General features: G+C 47.7%; 1 protein-coding gene across 1 annotated transcript in view; it reads left to right on the top strand.

Moving 5' to 3' along the window:
- The window catches only part of LOC112112890 (fibrillin-2-like), a 108,585-nt gene that overhangs the window by 36,169 nt on the left and 48,635 nt on the right, over nt 1-23,781 (top strand). The window contains exons 3-4 of the mRNA XM_029913473.1: nt 10,214-10,296; nt 16,203-16,301. Of these exons, the coding sequence (XP_029769333.1) occupies nt 10,214-10,296; nt 16,203-16,301 (182 nt within the window). The remainder of the gene's footprint in view (nt 1-10,213; nt 10,297-16,202; nt 16,302-23,781) is intronic.

The raw sequence follows: 23,781 nt of genomic DNA, 5'->3' as shown, positions 1-23,781 counted from the left end.
GCAGGAGGGGTGTGAGCCCCTCCGGGCTCCGCCTGTGTGCCGGAGCGGAGGGCAAAATTGCTTGTTTGTCCCGCGTCCCGACCGAACATCAGTCGGGACGCGGGACAAACAAGCAAATATCGGGACGGTCCCGATAAAATCAGGACGTCTGGTCATCCTAGGGTGGTAATAGGAGCCTATATAAGAAAAAGACCCCAAAATGGGGACCGTCCCTATAAAATCGGGACATCTGGTCACCCTATCTCCATCCAAGAAGGAAGATTGCTAAAAATACTTGAAGGGAAAGGCAGGAGCTGAGTCCAGGCTGAGACACAGTGGTGCAGCGAGCAGGGTAATGTGCACAGCTTATTGCACTAAGACACTGGCAGTGATTTCTAGTGAGTTTTAAGCATGTTGGCTGGAGAACAGACAAAGTGTTACTGGTTTGTTATTTTCTGTTTGCTTATGTCAGGCCAGGGAAGTAAGGACAGGGTGAGGAAGCCCAGGCTGGTGGAACAGGCAGATGCAGGGGACACCAGCACATCAGGTGGCACCCCGGATGGGAGGTTCAACCCATCACAGGTGCATGTTTGTAACAATGATGGTAATTAGTGATTGAAACAGCTTTCCAAGGGGTGCAGTGGATTGTCCGTTACCTGGCATCTCTAATTCAAGATTGGATTTCTTTCTAAAAAAAAATTTCTCAGTTGAGTACAATTTGCATTGTCCTTCCCTAATAGAATTATAGTTCCTAGCTTGGCAGCTCCAGCAATGTGTGTTGGATTTTTAGATGGTCATAGTTAGTGACCAGCTCTGCTGGATCTCCTCTCTTTCCTGTGTACATGTTGGAATTTAAAAGAGTCAAACAGCATCAGCCAAGATCTCCTTTTCAGGGTAGGCGTGGCTTCATTCTGCTGTGCATATGGATCTTGATACATTGCAGCTGGCTACCTTTCCTACAAAATCAAGACTAAAATTTTCATACTTGGGTGTCTAAAGTTAGGGACCTAGCTCTGTGTTCAGACAGCTAAATCAAAGTGTTGGTTTCATTTTCATCACCGACCTTAATGGCAGCTCAATAGGCTGATCCCAAAGGTATTTGGTGGCTAAAGAGAGGTTTACCATGAGTGCTTAGCCTAAGGTACCCAAGTGTGAAAATATTGGCATTATAGACTAAAGACACCCCTGCTGGGTATTGCTCCGTCTGCAACCATGTGCCTGAATGACTAATAGATTGGTGGAGCATGGAAATGCTGAATTAATATAGTGCCCAAAATTACAACAATTTCTGCAGAGAAGATCAGTCTGCATGCTGAGCCTACTGAAGAGGGGAACTAGAAAAGTGACCTTTACTACATCAAGGATTGAGCTGCATGATCTAGGCTGAACTGAGATCTTCAAAGTCATGTTGAAGAGTCATTGGAAAGAATAGAAAGAGCAGAAATATTTTCACATGGGAGCCTACTTGCTCAACATTAGAAGTCTGGAGCTCCCAGAATACCACCAAACATGTGTACAAAGCCTTGACCTGTCCCAACCAAGTCATTGCTACAGAGGGTTCGACTACATGAAATCTTGTTGCACATCAGCAAGAAGCTCTACAATGTGTCTGAATTTGCCATTAGTTCATCAGAGGGCATCTACTGCTTCTGAGCTGATAGTGAACAAACCCAAACCAGGGTCCTTTATCCTGTTGCTTCTTACAGGATCCAGGGCCCAGGAATGGATAACCAAACAACTGTTCTGCCTGGGAAGTTTTAGAGCCCTCTTCTGGAATGCACACTATGCAGCTGGGTCACTGCATGGATCTTTCATCTGAAAGAGCAAATTTCTCAAATGAACAGCTCTAGGGGGGCCCATGGAATGAGGATTAGGTATGTTTACTTTATTTGTTCCTTTTCTCTTAGTGAGGCAGAGCCTGAAGTATCAGTGACGCCAACTCTGTGTGCGTGTGTGTGTGTGTGTGTGTGTGTGAGAGAGAGAGAGAGAGAAGCGCTGTATGACGTGGTGGCACACTCAGCCCTGAAGCAGTAGCCTTTACCACTGCCGAACTCCCAGAGCAGATGGGATACGTCCAGCTAAGTCCCTTCAGAGACATGACAAGCTGTCACTGCCCCTCTCAAGCCCAGATCTTACCCACAGGTCAGCAGGAAGGTTTGTGGGTTATTTTGGAAAGCCTCAATGGTTGGGCTGCCCTATGATGCAGAATTGCTGGGCCCCAATCCTTGGCCGCACTGACTGGCACGTTGCTTTTCAAGACTGGAGCAAAGCAGCTATCGAGCCAAAGGGACAGGTTTCATAGAGCTCAGCAGTTCCAGTGGCTCCCAGGGGCTGGGGGAACACTCTCTGTTGATTTAGTGGGGGCTCAGGAGTGCCAAGCACATTTGGAAATCTGGCCTGGCATAGACAGCCAAGGGATGATCATCCCAGCAAAGAGAGCAGAGCTTGCGCAGCAGCCAGCGTAGGGGGTGTTGCCATGAAAAGGGGCCTGGCTGTGGCTTCTCTGCACCCTCAGCTGGGACCATTAATGACTAGTGCAAGGATCCCGGCTGCTCAGCATTGCTCAGGGAATGGAATGGAGCACAGCTGGTCCAGCATTGCGTGCAAAGACGGCTTTGCTCACAGATCGCCCCTTCCCATGAGGGACTCAATGGACTCTTGGGTTGCAGCCACACTAAGGCTTCCTTGTTTAGAACAAATTCACCCCAGCATCATGCATTGTGTTAACAAAAAGGCTGCCGGCATGGGCTGAAGGAATGTCCAGCCAAGCTCAGTGTAATGTGAGGGGAGATGATAACTGATAGCAAAGGGAAATGGCACTAACAGCTAGAGCAGATTCTCTGAAATGCTCACGCAGTTAGTAATGGGGCTGAAGTGACACTGAGACAGTGCTTGCTTTCTGCAAGGAATTGAGTGGGTGGTAGAAAGTGACAGGAAACTAGCGCAGCCTCTATGTTTGCATGGTGAGCGCTGTGTGATGGTTTCGTTGGAATTTGTGAATGGTCTGAAGCGTATGGAGACTGTAGTTAAAGCTTGCACCTTATGTGAGAGATGCACACTGTCCAATGCCTTCTCCCCTGGAAAGTGTTGTGGAGTCATTCAGCCGTGTATAATATATAACTAACAAACAAGGAAAGACAGATGCAGAAAAACTGATTGAAAAAAGGGCCACGCGTGATGCCCAAGTCTTCAATGGGGGCCTACACATCACTATGTGACATCTTTTCACAACCTTCCTCCTCACAGATCTTATGTACAAGTCACAAGAGGTCACACGAGATACTGTGACGTCACTGCGGGATATGCCAGACAGCCATACAATATATAACTAACAGGCACACTCAACTCCTGGGAAGACAGGATAGAGATCTGTGCAGGAACCAGAGCCTTCTGGGATACTTATCTGATTAAATAGCAGCTACAGATTACGAATCCCCCTCCCTCATCCTCCAGACGCCTACAGATTTTGTGTATTCTGTAGTTAGAAATTTTTTTCAGGGCAATTGGTGATATGATAATTAACCAAAAGAAGCTTATAAATATATGATAACATCCCTACCTTTCATGTTACATCTCCGGTTGTCTAGCCTTCTTCTAGTGAACAGGCTTGATGCAGGAATTGTTGGGTGAGGTTCTCTGGCCTGTGTTATCTAGGAGGTCAGGCTGAGTGATTAGACTAGTCTCTTCTGGCCTTAAAATCTATAAATCAATGATCTTTTTATAATGCATATGAATTATATGTATTTATAATTACATATACAAGTGATATAGAAAGTTTAACAGCTTTTTGCTTTTGATGGGATGCAGGGCAGGAGTGGAATGAACAATAATGCAATGACAGCATCATCTGCTCGCTATTGTGACTCTGGGCTGAGGTCCCAAGTGTTTGCCAGACTAAAATGAATGGGTCTCTGTAAACTGAGCTTTCCTATCAGAATCATAGAATCATAGACTATCAGGGTTGGACGGGACCTCAGGATGTCATCTAGTCCAACCCCCTGCTCAAAGCAGGACCAATTCCCAACTAAATCATCCCAGCCAGGGCTTTGTCAAGCCTGACCTTAAAAACCTCTAAGGAAGGAGATTCCACCACCTCCCTAGGTAACCCATTCCAGTGCTTCACCACCCTCCTAGGGAAAAAGTTTTTCCTAATATCCAACCTAAACCTCCCCCACTGCAACTTGAGACCATTACTCCTTGTTCTGTCATCTGGTACCACTGAGAACAGTCTAGATCCATCCTCTTTGGAACCCCCTTTCAAGTAGTTGAAAGCAGCTATCAAATCCCCCCTCATTCTTCTCTTCTGCAGGCTAAACAATCCCAGTTCCCTCAGCCTCTCCTCATAAGTCATGTGCTCCAGCCCCCTGATCATTTTTGTTGCCCTCCGCTGGACTCTTTCTACTTTTTCCACATCCTTCTTGTAGTGTGGGGCCCAAAACTGGACACAGTACTCCAGATGAGGCCTCACCAATGTCAAATAGAGGGGAATGATCATGTCCCCCAGTCTGCTGGCAGTGCCCCTACTTATACAGCCCAAAATGCCGTTAGCCTTCTTGGCAACAAGGGCACACTCTTGACTCATATCCAGCTTCTCATCCACTGTAACCCCTAGGTCCTTTTCTGCAGAACTGCTTCCTAGCCATTTGGTCCCTCATCTGTAACAGTGAATGGGATTCTTCCGTCCTAAGTGCAGGACTCTGCACTTGTCCTTGTTGAACCTCATCAGGTTTCTTTTGGCCCAATCCTCTAATTTGTCTAGGTCCCTCTGTATCCTATCCCTACCCTCCAGCGTATCTACCACTGCTCCCAGTTTAGTGTCATCTGCAAACTTGCTGAGAGTGCAGTCCACGCCATCCTCCAGATCATTAATGAAGATATTGAACAAAACCAGCCCCAGGACCGACCCTTGGGGCACTCTGCTTGATACTGACTGCCAACTAGACATGGAGCCATTGATCAGTTATGGCTCCATCACAGCTGTCCCACGCACTACGACAATACATCCCAGCAATAGGGCTACAAGCCAGTGGGGAACTGTTTGTTCACTGGAATGTGAAAAGAACTTGCTAATGGAAATGAAGCTCAGGGGAACATCAGCCGGTTTTCAGTATCAAAAGGAGGCGTTTTCAGAGGCTTGTGAGTTAGATCTTTCCTTTGCGGTATCCTGGAGCTGCCGTTGCCCCCACACAACTGCTCTCATGCAGAGGCACATTTTAAATAAAGAAAGTCCCTTCTGCAAGTTGCTGAAGTTTGCAAATCCCACTGGAGCATTACCCACTGGGGAATTCTCCTCCTCCCAGCAATGAGCTGAGTTTTGCGATGAAAGCAAATGAAGAGAACTTTCCAAGCTGCGCAGTTAAGGAAATGCCAAAGTTAGGGTTACCTGTGCAACCTGACTTCAGTCCCCTTGTGTGTAGGCAGTCTGTTAGTCTTTAATTATAGCCTGGCATCGGTCCTGGGCATCCTAATGGAGCAGCTGATACAGAACTCAGTTAAGAAAGAATTAAAGGAGGGCAATAGAATTAATGCCAATGAACAGGGGTTTATGGGAAATAGAGCCAATCAAAGGTTTCAGAGTAGCAGCCGTGTTAGTCTGTTCTTCTTGAGAGCCAATCAAACTAACTCTGGATCTTCTTTTGAGGAGATTACAAGTTTGGTTGATAACATGTTACTATAATTTGCTTAGGCTCTTGTAAGGCATATGATTGTTACCACATGACATTTTGATTAGGAAACTAGTGATATACAAATTCGACATGGCACACATTAAATGAATTTAAAACAGGCTAACGGAAGGCTCTCAAAATGTAATTGTTAACATGGAATCATCACTGAGCCTCTGGGTTTCTAATGGGGCCCTCAGGGATCCATTCTTGGTCCTACACTATTTAACATTTTTATCAGTGACTTGGAAGAGAACATAAAATTACCACCGTTGAAGTTTGCAGATGACACAAAGATTGTGGGAGTGGTAAATACTGAAGAGGACAGGTCTCTGATACAAAGCGAGATGGGTCTCTTGGTGAGCTGGGTGCAAGCAAACAATACATGTTTTAATACAGCCAACGTAAAGTTGTACATCGAGGAAAGGAGAATGTAGGCCATACTTACGGAATGGGGGCTCTGTCCGGGGAAGCAGAGACTTTGAAAAGACTTGAGGGTCATGGTGGATGATCAGCTAAACATGAGTTCCCAATGAAACACAGTGGCCAAAAGTGCTAATGCGATCCTGGGATATATAAACAGGGAAATCTCAAGTAGGAGTAAGGAGGTTATGTTAACTCTGTATTTGGCACTAGTGTGACCCCTGCTGCAATACTGTGTCCAATTCTGGTTTCCATGATTCAAGAAGAATGTTGATGAATTGGGGGGGGGGGTTCAAAGAGCCACAAGAATGATTAAAGGATTCAAAAACATGCCTTATAGTGACAGACTCAAGCAGCTCCATCTATTTAGTTTAACAAAGAGAAGGTTGCGGTTGATCACAGTCTATAAATACCTTCATGCTGAGAAGAAATCTGATAATAAGGGCTCTTCATTCTAGCAGACAAAGGTGTAACGAGATCCAATGGCTGGAAGCTGGAGCTAGACAAATTCAGACTTGAAATAAGGTGTAAATATTCAGCAATGAGGGTAATTAACCAAGGGCTGTGGTGGATGCTCCATCACTAGCAAGTTTTAAATCAAGTTTGGATGTTTTTCTAAAAGATCTGCTCTAATTCAAACAGGAATTAATTCAGGGCAGGTCTCTGGCCTGTGCAAGGCAGGAGGTCAGACTAGATGATCACAGGGCTCCCTTCTGGCCTTATAATGTATGTATCTATGAATTATACAGCCTCAGGCTGTTCCTCCACATAAGGTCATACTGCAGGGGTGGCTTCAGAAGTTAATATGCGGCTCCTTGTATAGGCGCCGACTCCGGGACTGGAGCTACAGGCGCCAGCTTTCCAATGTGCTGGGGGGTGCTCACTGCTCAACCCCTGGCGCTTCCTGCCCCCTCCCCTGAGCCTGCCGTGCCCTCGCTCTTCCCCCTCCACCCCAGAGCCTCCTGCATGCTACGAAACAGCTGATCGGGTGGTGTGGGGAGGTTGGGGAAGGTGCTGATCGGCGGGGCAGCCGGTGGGCAGGAGGCGCTGGGAGCTGGGGGGGAGCTGACGGGGGACTACTGACGTATTACTGTGGCTCTTTGGCAATGTACATTGGTAAATTCTGGCTCCTTCTTAGGCTCAGGTTGGCCACCCCTGTCATACTGAGATGTTGTAACATCTTAGATACATACTTGTTGTGTGTTTTCCATTCTTATGCTCCACTGCTATTGACTTAGGGTAGATCCGGTGGAAGCATCCTCTGTGCTGCCCAAGTTCAAGGTCTGCAGCTGTGACTTGGGCAAGGTGGGGAAGTTTCCTGCGTGCCTTCCCTTATCTCTGATGCACCAGTCTGGTCCCATGTTAACACCTCAGCAGCTCTTGCTCAGAGGAATACTTGTCAGGGTTGTCTTAGCAGTGTGTTCTCAGGATTCCTCACCTCACAGTGCCTGGTGTGCAGACAGGAAGTGGCTTGGTGTCTCATGTTTTCTGTCGGAGGTTTGCTGGGAAGCTTGGGTTGTTCCATGTAGGCGTGAGAAGTGAATTGTCTAGCTAGGAATTAGTGAAGTGTAACAATGACACAACACTCTGGATAGGCCTCAGTAAAGTACCTTCCAGGGCTGACGTCGTTATGTGTGCATGCTCCAGGAGTCTTGCTTTGTTTGCTTCATGAAAATGAATAAAGCTTCAATTGGAATCAAAGGAAAACAAACAAACCCACGACCAAGGGGAAATGGCTGCTTCGGTTAATGCTGAAGGGCTGAGGACACCTAGCTGAGTGCCTCAGGGACTCTTGAAGATTCTTTGGGGATTCCCTTACCTCCAGAAATGCTCCACCGTGCCCCATCCCAGTCCCATCCTCTAGGTTCCATCAGGCAGCCTCACAAAAGCATCACCCATTGAATCTCATTGCCCTCCCCCGCCCCCATCCTTGTCGATTGCATCAACACAGCTAGTGCAGCCTCTCCTAGCAGAAAGATATGCAGGGAGCCAGGAGCGGCGCCGGCCCCGCAGGGAGTGAAGGAAGGGATCTAAGACTGACAGGCAACGTAAGGGAGGTCAGTGCAGCTCATAGGTACCCAATAACTGGGTAACAGACCACAGCAGTGAAATCAGGGACCCAGCAAACATTTATACAGAGAAACAAGCCTCAGGGCCCAAGTCTGATCTCCCCAGCAAGGGTGTGAGTCAACAGGAATTCCAGTGCCGTCACATGGATGCGAGTGAGAGCAGCACTGACCCGTGTCCAGCGCTGTTGAGCGACATACATAAGGACCCTCTGTGCTGAAGAGAGCGGGGAGGGAGTTTTTCAGTGAGACGTTGTTTTGTCAGACAGTGCTGGTTAATTGAAACCAAAACTTTTCCCGGGAATGTATCGGTTTCAACAAAACTTTTGTTGGGAAGGTTTCTTGGGTCGAAGAGACGGAATTTCTGGTCAAAACCAGAAAGAGGGAGTTACTGCCATCCCAGAATAGCCAATAGCCCAGGGGTCAGGATACTCATCTGGGATGAGGGAAACCCAGGTTTAAGTCCCTTCTCTGCTTGAATCAGAGCAGGGACTTGAGTCTGTGGCCTGGTCTACACTACGACTTTAATTCGGATTTAGCTGCGTTAATCCGAATTAATCCTTAACCCGTCCACACAACGGAGCCAGTTACTTCGAATTAAAGGGCACTTAAAATCGATTTCTGTACTCCACCCTGACGAGCGGAGTAGCACCAAAATCGATTTTGTTAATTCGAATTAGGGGTAGTGTGGCCGCACACCACCGAATTAATGTGGTTAAAATTAATGGGGTAGTGTGGCCGCACACCACCGAATTAATGTGGTTAAAAACCGAATTAATGTGCTTAGTGTGGCCGCGCACAATCGAATTTATACAATCTGTTTCCCAAATTCGAATTATCTAAATTCGAATTAATCTCGTAGTGTAGACGTACCCTGTGTCTCATCCCCCATGAGTGACCTAATTACCTGGTTCTTCTTGCGTGGTTTGTCTCTCTCTCGTGGTTTTCACTAAAAGTTTTGAAAGGTCTCGTTTTCGTTCTGATGCAGAACAAATGTCAAAACCTCACAATTGTTTGTGAAACGGAATTCTTGTTTTCTGGCCAGCTCTAGTGCAGAACATACAGTACCTCTGTTGTATAGCATAGTAAATATATCTAGTGGGGAAAGAATGAGAGCTCATCTCAGTAACATAAGGCTGTTAAATCTATCTTAGGTATTTATATGGCCCCCATTGAAGTATCGGAGTGCCTCACTGTCATTAATGTATTTACTTATCCCATAACCCCTGTGAGGCAGGCAGTGCTATCTCCCCCATTTTACAGAGGGCAATGTGAGGCACAGAGAGACTCGGTGAATTGCCAAGATAGCCCAAAGTTTATGGTGTAGCAGGGAATTCAACCCAGGACTCACATGTCCCAAACAAGTGCCCAGATCACTGGCTGATCTAGTCTCGCTACACTACAATAGTGTTCTAACTAAAAAACAACAACCCAAGTATCAGAAAGCCAGGAAACAGAGTTAAGATTCAATGTACATATAAATCAATATTTGAGAGGCTGGAAATACACAGTTGCTGAGGCAGCTTCAAGAGAACCATCAAGTGCCAGCTGATACGGCCATTTTGTGCACAGACAACTTTACACCAGGTGCAAGTGGGAGGCCACAACTCATTTCACACCATCCATTGAACAGCCTTTGGACAGCAGAATCTTCCAGCCCCCGTCTGGACCTGAAACCAGAGGATGGAAATGAAAAGTTCCATATACCACAACTCGGCACCCTGAGCAGCCAGCCCTCATGCTGTTTATCCTAAGTAATGGGCAGTGTGATGCACGTGCCGTTTGGCTGTGCTCCTCCACATGAGTGTAGGTACAGCTGTGTCCTATGGTAGTTACTTTATTGAAAGAGAGGTTAAAAGTTAATTGAGGGTTTATTAAAATAATGTGTGTTGATTCTCTTTAATGGGATTTATCTGTTGAGGCCGGTTTTGCCCTGTGGTTGAGGGAACATAAACTGGCAGTGATATGCCATATCAAAGGCCCTTAAAATGCTCTAACATGACAATGGAACTTTGTTGGCTACTCCAGATGCAGCGAATGGAGAATAAAATTGATTCTAAATGTTTGTTTTCTAAATGACAGACCTAATGTTTGCGGCTCAAGGTTCCACTCTTACTGCTGCCCTGGATGGAAAACGCTGCCAGGAGGAAATCAGTGCATTGTTCGTGAGTATTGACTTCCCTTTTAATGACATCACAGGGCATCTCCCAGGGAACTAGCTACCTTGCAGTGATGAAATACACAGTCCACCCTCGCAGCAGGTGAAATGAATATTCCTAATCTGCTTTAGCAGGAGTACTGAATGATGGAGTGTGTAGTCTCTGCAGGATGATTATAGATGAGTGGTTATAATCTGCACCATTTAATAGAAATAAGGCATGGCTCTTAGACTCCTGCAGAATTGTCACTGTGGCCTTTAAATCGGACAGTTTGGATTCCTGCTGTAGCACATTTGTCCCCAAAGGTGTCTCCCAAGCAAGAAAAGTTAATTTAAAACTGCTTCCTTGGAGGAAGACATTTTTATAAGAGACATTAACTAGGTGCCTAGATCTAAAGACACATTGTCACTACAAATTGTCTGTTATCAGGGATTTACATCTTCCTTTGAATCATCTGGTACTAGTCACTGTCAGAGACAGGACACTGGACTAGGTAGATCAGCTGATCTGGTATAGGAAACTCTATCTTCCTATTTAGACTTTCAAGAAGCCCTTGGCAAAGACCCTCACTAGAAGCTAGTAAGGAAACTAATCAGCAGAGCTGGTTGAAAACACTTTTTTTCTAGCAAAAATTTTAGAACAAGAAGTTTTCTTTCAAAATTTTTGAATTTTGAAAAGCTACAGATTGACATACTTACAGTATTTCATTTTTCCTTCACCACTCTGCCATTTTGAATTATTTTTGGTTTTACAACACCAAAATGAAATAAAAATTTCAATTTGAAATTAAATAAAATGACCATTTTCATTTCATTTATTTCATTATTTCCCACTGAGAAATGTCATCAGAAATAACTTTTTATCAACAGAATCCCAGTTTCGATCAGCTCCATTAATTAGTCCTTGGACAAAAGACAAAGTTCTATCCTAGATCAAAAACCAGCTAAAAGACAGAAAACAAAGAGTAGGAATTAATGGTCAATTTTCTTCATGGCAAAAATATAACAGTGGGGTGCCAAAAGGGTCTGTACTAGGACTGGTATTGGCTAAGGATATGGGGTGAACGGTAAGGTGGCAAAATGGGCTGATAACATACACTTTTTAGGCTAGTGACAGCTGGGTGAAGACAGGAATTCCACAATGTTCCAGGTGCTGTACGTAGCTGGTGATTCGGTAGGGGGCAGTCTTCCCCCAGAGTGAACACTGAATTGATATTGACTGAGGAAGCAGAGTAACTCTTCTGGAATAGAATGTCCCCATGGGGGAGTTAGACTGGCAGAGCCATACCAGAATAACTGTGCTGGTGGTCAGTCTGGTCCCCTTCTGTGTATGTGTTATGATACAGCCTACAATTTACATGATCACACACTATTTCCCACCCCGGCTCTGGGGATGAATCAGGGTTGGGTAGCGAAGGAGGCTGTTGTTTGTAGGGCTCTGCCTCATTTGTTGCAGAAGTTGGAAGGTGTGCGGTAAAAGAGGCAGGGGATGCAGGAAGAGAAAGGATGGTCTCACGGTTAAGGCAGTCGAATGCTGCCCTGGAGAACTGGATTCTGTCCCTGCCTCTGTCACAGAGTCCCTGCATGGTGCTGGGCAAGTCACTTCAACCAACATTTGTTCCTCATTGTGTGTTCCTCATTTTGCGGGTGTCTGACTTGGAACCATGGGATCTGACTTGCAGAAGTGCTGAGTGCTGCAATTGAAGTCAATGGGAACTGGGCTTCGGACATATAAAATGCTAGATAATGCTAAGTACTCTGAAAAATCAGGTCCAAATTGGTCTCCCAAAATTAGTGGATACTTGTGACCTTAATCTCTCTGTGCCTCAGTTCCCCATGTGTGAAATGGGGATAATCCCACCCCCTTCACCTTGCAGGGGTGCTGTGAAAATAAATCCCTTACCCTAGTGATAAGAACCCTAGAAAAGCCCATAGGAAATTAATAATTCTCTATTCATATCAGGGTTTGTATATAGTCTGCAGCAAATAAGGCCTGGGGCTACATATTGACCAACGAGAATAAAACAAAATATTGACTAGCTGCTCAGTTAGTGAGCACCGTCCATCCTGTGCATTGAATGAGGCAGCAGTCCTGCAGAAAACATAGTTGTGGTCATATAATTAAAGACTGTACCATAATGCCTACACAGAGGCTTGCACAGACAACCTTACATCTGGTATTTCCTAATTTTTAAGTGCTTGACTTTGCAATCTTAATAATATTCTTTTAAAGTAGGTTTTGCGTGTAGTTAATATGAATACTACTCACCAAAGACAAAGAGAAAACAAAGAGCCAAGATCACTCAAGAGTTAAAAATGAAGGAATGAGACTTCTCACCCAAGCATGGTTTGGTGAAAGTGGGATTAAAACAAACAAGAAAACCCACAATTCTCCTCACCACAGGAAATCCTGCTGATTAATTTAGCTGTCCTATGCTTCTGAAAAAATTCTGCTGATGATACCAGGAGCAGATTTAATGCTGCTTATATCACAGGGGTTAGGGAACTCCCAGCCAAATAGTGGCTTAATGGCATGTGAGGTTAGTGACACTCAGCACTGCCAGCCGACGCCCTGCAGAGCTGTAACACATGCCATCTGGGTTCTTGATCCTTGGGAACTCTACATTGTCATTGTTTTTTATAAAACACACAGAGATGAGAGCTTCTCGCTGGGCTCTAATCAATCTCTGCTTACACAGGTGAAACAATACTGCCAGAATGCTATTTGGCTTTCCTGGTCTGAGGTGGGGGCAGAGCAGCACTCCACAAAGGAGAGAGGGAAGGGGGTCGGGCATGGAAAACAATGGATAGAGCTCCAGTTGACCCTAGCTAGGTCCCTGATATAGTTTCATCATATGTTGGTAACACTCTTGACATTCCACTTGTATCTCTGGAGGATGTTAAATGGAAGCCAATGATGTTAGACATTTTAAAATCAGCAGATCCAGGTAACTTCCTTCCAAGAGTTTTAAAAGAGCTGGCTGAGGAGCTCACTGGACTATTCATGCTGATTTTCAATCTGTCTTTGAGCACTGGGGAAGTTCCAGAAGGCTGGAAAAAAAGCTAATGTTGTGCTAATTTTTAGAAAGAATAAACAGAATGACCTAGGTAATAATAGGCCTGCCTTGATCTGGGCAAGATGATGGAGCAGCTGATTTGGGACTCAATTAATAAAAAATTAAAGGAGGGTAATGTAATTAATGCCAATCAACATGGGTTCATGGAAAATAGATTCTGTCAGATTAACTTGACACCTTTTTTGATGAGATTATAAATTTGGTTGATATTAGTGTTGGTGTAATATATTTGGGCTCCTCTACGACTTGGTACTGCACAACGGTTTGCTTAAAAAGCAAGAATGATATAAAATTGACATAGCACACTTTAAATGGATTATAAATTGGCTAACTGAGGTCTCAAAACATAACTGTAAATGGGGAATTGTCACTGAGCAGGTGTATTTCCAGTGGGGTTCGGCAAGGTTCTTGGCCCTCCTCTAGTTAACATTTCTAACAGTGCCCTGCAAGCAAACATGAAATCCTCACAGTTAAAGTTTCAGATGACACTAAATTGGGGGGTGGGGGGTAAATACTGAAGAGGACAGGTCTCTGATACAGAGCGATGTGGATCACTTGATAGTTTGGGAAGAAGGAAACAATATATATTTTAATACAGCTCAATGTAGATGTATCCCTCTAGGGACAAAGAATGGAGCCCATGCATACAGGAGGGTGGACTCTATCCGGGGAAGCCGTGACTCTGAAAAAGATTTGGGGATTGTGATGGAAAATCAGCTGAACATGAGCTCCCAGTGCAACACTGTGGCCAAGAAAACTAATGCCTGAGATGCATAAACAGGGGAATCTCCAGTCGGAGAAGAGAGGTTCATTTACTTCTGTGTTTGGCACTGGTGTCCATAATTCAAGAAGGATGCTGATAAATTGGAGAGGGTTCAGAGGAGAGACCCGAGAATGGCTAAAGGATTAGAAAACCCGCCTTCTGGTGATAGACTCAAACAACTCAATCTATTATCTTAACAAAGGGAAGATTTCAGGGGTGATGATTACAGTCTATAAGTATCTACAGGGGGAACAACTATTGAATAATGGGCTCTGCAGTGTAGCAGGGAAAAGTCTAACATGAGCCGAAGGCTGGAAGTTGAAGTTAGGAAAATTCAGGTGTAAAGTTTTAACAGGGAGGGTAATTAACCACTGGAACAATTTACCAAGGGTCACGGTGGATTCTCCATCACTGACAATTTGTAAATCATGACTGGATGTGTTTCTAAATGATCTGCTCTAGAAGTTATTCTGGGGCAGTTCTCTGTCCTGTGTGATACAAGAGTTCAAAGCAGATGATCACGATGATCCCTCCTGGCCTTGGAATTTATGATTCTGTGACTCTATGATCTAACCCACGGTCCCACAGATGAAGGAGGTCTCAGTTACACATACATGCTCCTCCACCCCCCAGGGTTCTGAAATTTTCACAGGAAAGACAGAAAACTTGACAACACTTTTAAACTTGGCCCAAGGCAAATTGTCACCACAATAGCCTTTGACAAACACCTGAAACCAGCAGAACTGGTGCTATGTGCGTCTTCAGTCCCAACCATCACTGGAAGGGGGGAACTATGCGAGGACAAGACTTGGGAGGGTTAGGTCCAAAGGAAACATCGTGTCCCCTCACCCCTCGGTCTGAGTGTGTCCCCAGGAAGGTTGTCAGCCCTAGGGGGCTAGTGCAACCTTTCCAGCTGCTGTTCTGCTCAGGCTGGTGTTCCCATGTGCTGTTCAGCAATTTCCAGCAGCCATGGAAGCTTTAATCTTCTTTAGAGGAATATTAATCCTCACTGTGAGCAGGTTCACGCTAGGGTTGCCAGGCATCTGGTTTTCGACTGGAACGTCTGATTGAAATAGGACCCTGGCTGCTCCAGTCGGCACTGCTGACCGGGCTGTTAAAAGTCCAGTTGGCAGCGCAGTGGGGCTCGGGGCTAAGGCAGGCTCCCTACCTGCCCTGGCTCTGTGCAGTTCCCAAAAGTGGCCGCCAGGTCCTTGAGGCCCCTAGGTGCAGGGCGACCAGGGAGGCTCTGCACCCTGCCTCCACCCTGAGGGCTGGCTCCGCAGCTCCCATTGGCCGGAAACCATGATCAGTGGAAGCTGTGGGGGCGGCGCCTGTGGGCACAAGGGCAGCATGCGGAGCCTCCCTGGCTGCCCATGAACCATGGGGGTGCAAGGACCTGGTGGCCGCTTCCTGGGAGCCACGGTAAGTGTCACTGGGACCCCGCACCCCGAACCCCTTCCCTCACCCCAACCCCCTACCCCAGCCCGGTGTCCCCTCCTGCTCCCAAACTCCCTCCTGGAGCATGCACCCCGTACCCCCCCAATACCCCAACCTCCTGCCTCAGTCCCTAGCCCCCTCCCACACTCCAAGCCCCTAATTCCCAGCTCCACCTGTGAGCTTGCACCCCGAGCCAGCGCTCTCACCCCCCTCCTGCACCCCAACCCCCTGCCCCATCCGGGTGAAAGTGAGTGAGGGTGGGGGAGAGCGAGCAGCGGAGGGAGGGGGGATGGAGCAAGGGGGGTTCGGGCCCCAGAGAAGGGGCATGGCAGGGGCAGGGCCTTGGGGAAGGGGCGGGACAGGGGCGGGTCAGGGGTGTTCGGTTTTGTGTGATTAGAACGTTGGCAACCCTAGTTCATGCCGTAGCACCAATAGCCCAGATACCCCAGGCCAGGCCTTTGCTAGAAGCTAAGGGCATTGGCTGTGTTTCTAGGAATTTGGGAGGCAGGTCTCTGGCCTGTGTATTTCAGGAGGTCAGACTAGATGCTCACAGAAGGCCTTGGAAACTCTGACAGCAGGCCATAGTGCATGGCACAACAGGGCAACACTGTTCAGTTTCTGCTTGTCTCTCTCCAGCAATTTGCCGGAACTCTTGTGGCGATGGGTTTTGTTCACGGCCGAATATGTGCACGTGCTCCAATGGGCAGCTGTCCCCCAACTGCGGCTCTGGTGGAGGTAAGAGAATATCAGATGATTGCCAGTCCCACCCTGATGCTGACTGTCTGTGTCCAAGCACCGAACCAGACCGGGGACAGCTCCGTAAGCTGTCCTGAAAGAGTTTGTGTTCCTGGGAGCCAGCACTACAGGGTCTGGGTAGAGCTGTGCAAAACTTGTTGAATGAAATTTTTTCCCAGTGAAAAATGCCGATTCGGCATCACCAGACCATTTTGTGAAATTTGTGAGATTTTACCCTATTGTTTTGATAAAAAAGAAACCTAAAAAAAATTTCCCAAAAATCAAAACATTTCATTTTTTTAAACAAAATTTTTCTATTTGAAATGACTTTTTGTTTCAAAATGTCCTTAAATTTAACATTTTTAAAATAAAAAACTTTTTAAAATGCTCACCTCTAAATGAAACGTTTCTCTTTGAGTTGAACAAATTGTTTTGTTTGACTCACAATGAATTTTTTAAAACTTTAGATTCATCAAAAATTTCTAAAAACTTTGGTTTCAGTTCAACCTGAGACTATTTCTTCCTCCCTATTTTTTGGAATTTCCAGTGAACCGAAAAAACCATTATTTGCCCTGCTCTAGTTCTAAACGTAGCAAGAATTGCAAAGGCCATAAACCCCAGCCGTGCTCTCACTGAAGGGCTCCTCGCTGTCCCTCTGTGCTGAAAGAAAATTAATTACTTTGTAATTTCTGCTACAGTCCAGTGAGCCACCTTGGCATAGTGAATTCCAGCAGGGCATCTCTCAGAGCCAGTTCTCACTGTGACAAAGCATTCATGACATGGTTTGCCAAAAAGTCCATCTACTGCTGACTGTTCTTGGTGATTAAACTCTTTGTTAGCCATGTTTATGTAGGAAATAAAAGTGCTGCGCTAAAAGGATTGGCTTAGGCCATGATTTGGGTGTCAGAAAGAAATGTCTGGCTGTTTCGGGTAGGCTCAGATGACATCTGAAGGTCATACACTGGGGAGTCAGGAATCACAAAAATGCATCTCCCTCCCCCTGCCTCGCTCTCTGACCCCTGTGTCCAATGTGAGTGAACCCCCGGGAGCCCCAAATCATCCACACAGTGAACTAACTGCACACTCAAGGCACTTAAACAAGAACACTGAGAATTATTAAAAATAGAAAAGGCAAAAAGGTATTGGCTTAGCCCTGTGGGCCCCTAGGAACCTGCATGAGGAGAGGAGCCGTGGAAAAGAAGGGGATCATGAAGCCTTCTTTTTAATGCCACAGCTATTTCTTAATGCACCCAGATTGCTCTCTGATTCCATGTGCAGTCCACCCGACAATGAGCCAGGAGCCAGAGAAACACTAAACTGGTCAGGGGCCCAGCAGACCTGTACAAAGGACTAAACTGTGGAGAACTGGGCAGCTCTGGCATCTGAAACAAACAGCACCAGTCAGATAGCCAGAAAGCAGGGAGCTGTCAGGGGTCAGTATATTACCATGTGCTCATGATCATCTCTGCCAGATGTATTCAGGGCTTCTGGAAATGACTGACACTACAGCCATTCACCTACTAGTGACCCTCCGCACAGCACACTCTTCCCTTCTCACAGTCTGAACAAGGGGGGTGAGGACCCATTGTGTGGGAAACACCACTCCTCCAGGCCCCTGGGGCCAGCTTTGGGTTGCATTGCCAGGACCTTGGCATCTGCTGCAGGATGCAGGCCAGCACATACTGGTCTGGCTTGGCTGCTTTGTCATGTTGATCATTTGCGGTTGCTGGCTGGTTGTGGAAAATGAGCTCCCAGTGGGTTACCTCTATCCACTCTGCAGCTCATCTCATGACATGCGCACACATGAAAGGGAAGGGAATTGGGTGCAACAGGAACCTGCACGAAAGCTGGTGGTTCTTTCTCCTGAGATGGCAGGGGCAGGATTGCTTTGCCATCTCCTCAGTGGAATTAGATACATTTGCCAAAACTTCCACAAATATGAGCATAGCCTCTGCAAAGTTGGCTTCTCTGTCCAGTGCCGCACGTGTGTCATGTTACTCTTTATCCCAGCTTGCCTGGAAATGCCAGTTCTGCTCTCAGTTCCTCCTGTGGAACTGCCCTTGCTGTTATATGGGAGTAACTGTGGGTCAAAACTGCCTCATAGTGTAGAAATGCACCCTCACCCTCTTCTCCCCTTTGTCAGGCAGCCACAGCAAGAAAGGCTCCAGCTGGTTCAGATGGCATGTCTGCAGCCAGCTCTCTTTCAGCCTCTGGGTGTTCGTCTTTTTCTTTGCCTTTTGGTTTTTGAGCCTTTAGGAACCATGTTTTCCAGCTTTTCTCTGCAACCATGAGAGACAACAAACGTAGTTTAAAAATAGCCGAGAGTTTCACAAATGACCTGACTCCAGGAACTGGGGCTTTAAGAAAACCCCAAATACAATGTGACTTGCAATAACATCATGAGAGTCAGCAATGGTTGCTCTATGGCTCCCAGACAGACTCTCCAATATTTAAAGCAAAGTCACATTCAGGAATGAATATTGCAGAACTCAAGCTGTGTGTGCCCCAGTACTTTCACAAGTGCTGCACTGGCTGCTTAAGAGCATTGCACCTAATGCTGCTTTCCATGTCTAGATGTCTGTTACTCTTGGGTCCCAAAGCCCTTTCCAAACACGCATCCATTCGGCCTCACCACACTCCCAGATGGTGGCTACATTATTAGACCCACCTGACATGCTGGGCGAGAGAGACTCGCTCCAAGTCATACAGTGACTCAGTGGCAGAGCTGGGACTAGAACCCAGGAATCTTGGCTCCCCAGTCCTCTGCTCAAACCACTAGACATCACTGCTTCTGTAATCACTGCTGGTAGCCACTCGCTTGGTTTCCCCCAACTTTTCAAAGTAATGAAAAACCAGCAATTCCTGCCAACACAAATATTTGAATGCATTTGATTTTGCAAGTGGTCCAGGCGCCTCGAGGCATGCACTGAACGTTCAGCCAATTTCACTGCAGCTACTCTAACGTTATGTCTACCCTGCAATCAGAGGGGCACATGTAGTCATAACCACACTAGCTTTGATCTAGCTAATTCAGATAACAACAGCAGTGAAGTCCCAGCAGCACTGGCTAGCCACCAGCGTCCTGGGCAAAGTTATACAGCACTTGCTGCCATGGCTTGACTGCGGTTGTTAGTGGAGCTAGCTAAATCAAAGCTAGCTTGGTACATCACCTCCTGCACTGTAGACATACCCCATACCATTTCACTGGCTCCACTTCTCACTGGGTCCAGTCTGGCTCCTGCTGAAGTCAATGGGAGTTTTGCCACGGTTCAGTCCCCTAGAGCTAGCACTCCCCCGAATCCCCATAGATATGCTCATTTCTCCTCTTTCTCTGTTTGCAGAGAACACCCCGACACAAAGCTGTGCTGGGCTAAGGCATTAGCCAGCCTCGCTTTGACATCAGGAGACAGTCGAGAAGCACTGGGCTGTTCTCCCTTCAGGCTGTCTGTCTGAAGGAACCTTCCTAGGTGCTGCAAAAGCCTGACCAGAGAGAAATCGCCACCTAAGGGAATTCAGTTACAGGCAGGGCAGTAAGTCTCACTGAAGGCTGGTTCCCATTGACAGGAAGAAATTATTGAGATCCTGAAAGTCCTTTTGAGGTCCTCAGCTGAACATTGCTATAGACTGGCAGGGGATTTGTTGCTACATTTACTTTTCTGTGGAAAACCCATTGTGAACTGGCCACTGATCCAATCACAGGGAAATAGTCCCCACAATTCAAACCCCATGCGGGGTGTTCCTTTAACTCAGGGAAGGAATTGCAAGGCTAAGCCTGGAATGCTGACTTTATAGTGCCACGTTGTGCCACGGTCCTGCTGAATCCCAAAAAACTGCAGCACATACAGGAATGTGTGCTCCCCTGCACCCCAGCCCATCACAATGCTTCCCGGGGAGGATGGTGGCCATATGTTCGCAATCTCGCAGGAATGCAGGGAATGCGTATACAGTATACATGTCTGGGCACGTGCCTAGCATTCCACTGGGCCAGCAGGGGAGGATTTCACAATGCACTCTGGCGGGTAAGCTCCCCAGGAGTGTGCCTGGGCTCTGGCATTTGTACTGGAGGGGTGTTTGGGTTTGCACTGGTCACTAATGCTTCAGGGAGGGAAAGCAGGCCAGCCGCATGCCAAAGGCAGGCAATAAAAGCCACTCGGCTTCTTTCTGTCATGACCCAGGGTCACTTTTGTTGCATGTGGAAGAGTAAGTTGCAAGTGACACTTGGACAGTGATAATCAAAGGGGACTTTGTCTGCAAAACACACTACTGATTACTGGCAGAGCTCTCCTTACAAATATGTTGTCAATCTAATCTAACCATAGTAACAGTTACCTAGGGTTATCCCTTCACCTTTCTGTGCCTAGATGCTGTGGTGACTGGTGCCCTATAAATACCTGACATAGGTAATAGACAGATAAAATCCTGATGACTACAAATTCCTCTGCTCATGTTGGCTTCACACTGAGTCTGCCTAGGCTTCAATACACGTACAGCAAATTCAGCTCTGCTCGAACTCCATGCTCCTTTGTGTGGTTACACCAGGGAAGAGTGTGATCCAGGAAAGTAACAGCCAGGAACCTTTTCGGAAATATTGGCCTTTGTCCCATAAGAAGATCTAGCCCAGTATCCTGTCTTCTAACAGTGGCCAATCCCAGGTGCTTCAGAAGTAGGGTGACCATATGTCCCATTTTGTCCGGGACAATCCCTTTTTTAAGCCCTGTCCCAGCCATCCCGACTTTTTTTTTCAAAAGGAGGCATTCCAGCATGGGGGGAGGCAGGGTTCCAGGATGGTTGACAGCCCGAGCAGCTGGGGGTGTCCCATTTTCTCTTTGGGAAATATGGTCACCTTACCCAGAGGGGATGAACGGAACAGAACCCCCATTACCCATTCCCAGCTTCTGGCAAACAGAGGCTAGGGACACCATCCCTGCCCATCCTGGCTAATAGCCAGGGAGAGCAGTGTGGGCAGGTAGGGGAATCGGGTGAACCAACCTGATTGCCTTCTATGATGAGATAACTGGCTCTGTGGATGAGGGGAAAGCAGTGGATGTGTTATTCCTTGACTTTAGCAAAGCTTTTGATACGGTCTCCCACAGTATTCTTGCCAGCAAGTTAAAGAAGTATGGGCTGGATGAATGGACTGTAAGGTGGATAGAAAGCTGGCTAGATCGTCGGGCTCAACGGGTAGTGATCAATGGCTCCATGTCTAGTTGGCAGCCGGTATCAAGCGGAGTGCCCCAGGGGTCGGTCCTGGGGCTGGTTTTCTTCAACATCTTTATCAATGATCTGGATGATGGGATTAATTGCACCCTCCGCAAGTTCGCAGATGACACTAAGCTGTGGGGGAGAGGTAGATACGCTCAGAGGTGAAAGTAAGCCAGTGCGGGCCGGTACGGAGGACCGGTAAGAAAAATGGAGCACTCTCCCCCTCTCTGACTCCTCTTCCTGGCTCCAGCAATACTGAGGGTCTGGGGGCCCGGCTCCTCGAATGTTTGGGGCCGGGTCTCCCCCCTGGCCCCACCTGCTGCCCCCCCCGCGCCTCCCCTGAGTGTGCCCCGGCCCCCCTTTGCTGCCCCCATGCACCTCCCTGGATCCGGCTATGTCTCTTCCCTGAAGCTCCATGCTGCCTGCCTGCATTAACTGCCGCCGCAGGGTCCTAGTGCCCCCCTCCACTACTGCCAGGGCAGGCTGCCCTTCCCCCTCAGACCCTTTCATTTTCCGGTGGGACCCTCCCCCGCCCGCAGTCACTGCTCTTGCCCCATGCTGACTGCTGCTACCCCAGGGCTCCGGGGACAATTTAAAGGGCCTGGGACGGTAGAGGCAGTGGGAGCCCCGGGCCCTTTAAATAGCCCCCGGAGCCTGCTGGAGCCCTGGGGTAGCAGCGGCAGGGCTCTGGTGGCTATTGAAAGGGTTCGGGGCTCCCGCTGCCCTTTCAATAGCCACTGGAGCCCTGCCGCTGCTACCCCATGGCTCCAGCAGCAGGGCTCCGGAGACGATTTAAAGGGCCCTGGAGGGTAGCGGCAGCCGGAGCCCCGGGCCCTGTTGCTGGAGCCCCGGGGCTCCGTCGGCAATTTAAAGGGCCTGGGGCTCCGCTGCGGTAAGCAGCTAGAGCCCCGGGCCCTTTAAATCGCCCCCTTTAAATCACCCCTGAACCCCAGGGCTCCCAGCCACCTCTGCAGCTGGGAGCTCAGGGGGTGATTTAAAGGGCTTGGGGCTCCCAGCTGCTGCTACCACAGCCCTAGCCCCGGGTCCTTTAAATCCTGATTTAAAGGGCCTGGGGATTTAAAGGCCCCGCCTCCTCCGGTGGAGGCCACGCCTCTTCCGGTGGAGGCCACGTCCCTCCTCAGGACTCTGGAGTACCAGTAAGTCCTTTAAGTTACTTTCACCCCTGGATACGCTGGAGGGTAGGGATAGGGTCCAGAGTGACCTAGACAAATTGGAGGATTGGGCCAAAAGAAATCTGATGAGTCCTGCACTTAGAAAGGAAGAATCCGATGCACCGCTACAGGCTGGGGACTGACTGGCTAAACAGCAGTTCTGCAGAAAAGGACCTGGGGATTACAGTGGACGAGAAGCTGGCTATGAGTCAGCAGTGTGCCCTCGTTGCCAAGAAGGCCAATGGCAACGGAGAATTGCCAGCAGACTGAGGGAAGTGATTATTCCCCTCTATTCGGCACTGGTGAGGCTATATCTGGAGTATTGTGTCCAGTTTTGGTCACCCCACTACAGAAAGGATGTGGACAAATTGGAGAAAGTCCAGCAGAGGGCAACAAAAATGATTAGGGAGCTGGAACACATGACTTATGAGGAGAGGCTGAGGGAACTGGGGTTATTTAGTCTGCAGAAGAGAAGAATGAGGGGGGATTTGATAGCAGCCTTCAACTACCTGAAGGGGGGTTCCAAAGAGGATGAAGCTCGGCAGTTCTGAGTGGTGGCTGATGACAGAACAAGGAGCAATGGTCTCAAGTTGCAGTGGGGGAGGTTTAGGTTGGATATTAGGAAAAACTATTTCCCTAGGAGGGTGGTGAAGCACTGGAATGGGTTACCTAGGGAGGTGGTGGAATCTCCATCCTTAGAGGTTTTTAAGGCCCGGCTTGACAAAGCCCTGGCTGGGATGATTTAGTTGGTGTTGGTTCTGCTTTGAGCAAGGGGTTGGACTAGATGACCTCCTGAGGTCTCTTCCAATCCTAATCTTCTAATGGGGTGGGCACCACATAAACAGTGGTGCTAGGAGGCACTGTGCCTGCCCAGGGTAGCCACAGCATGTGCAATGCATCTGGCTGTTCAGGCTCACTCACAGCTCCTACTACGCGTTGCGCAGACATGTAGCATGTGCTGCCCCCAGTCTGTTTGGAGCTGTTGTCTCATGTGCAGTGAGGAGGCAAAGCCATGGCAACCACTCTCAGAGATGTTTCTGGGAAGTTCAGCCCAATTACAACTCCCTTCTGTATGGACAACAGGGCTTTGTATGGACCCATGTTAA

This window comes from Terrapene carolina, unplaced genomic scaffold (genome assembly GCF_002925995.2).
Source record: "Terrapene carolina triunguis isolate 2854851 unplaced genomic scaffold, T_m_triunguis-2.0 Scaffold662, whole genome shotgun sequence".
Taxonomy (NCBI): domain Eukaryota; kingdom Metazoa; phylum Chordata; order Testudines; family Emydidae; genus Terrapene; species Terrapene triunguis.
This window is presented reverse-complemented; position numbering and strand designations above follow the sequence as displayed.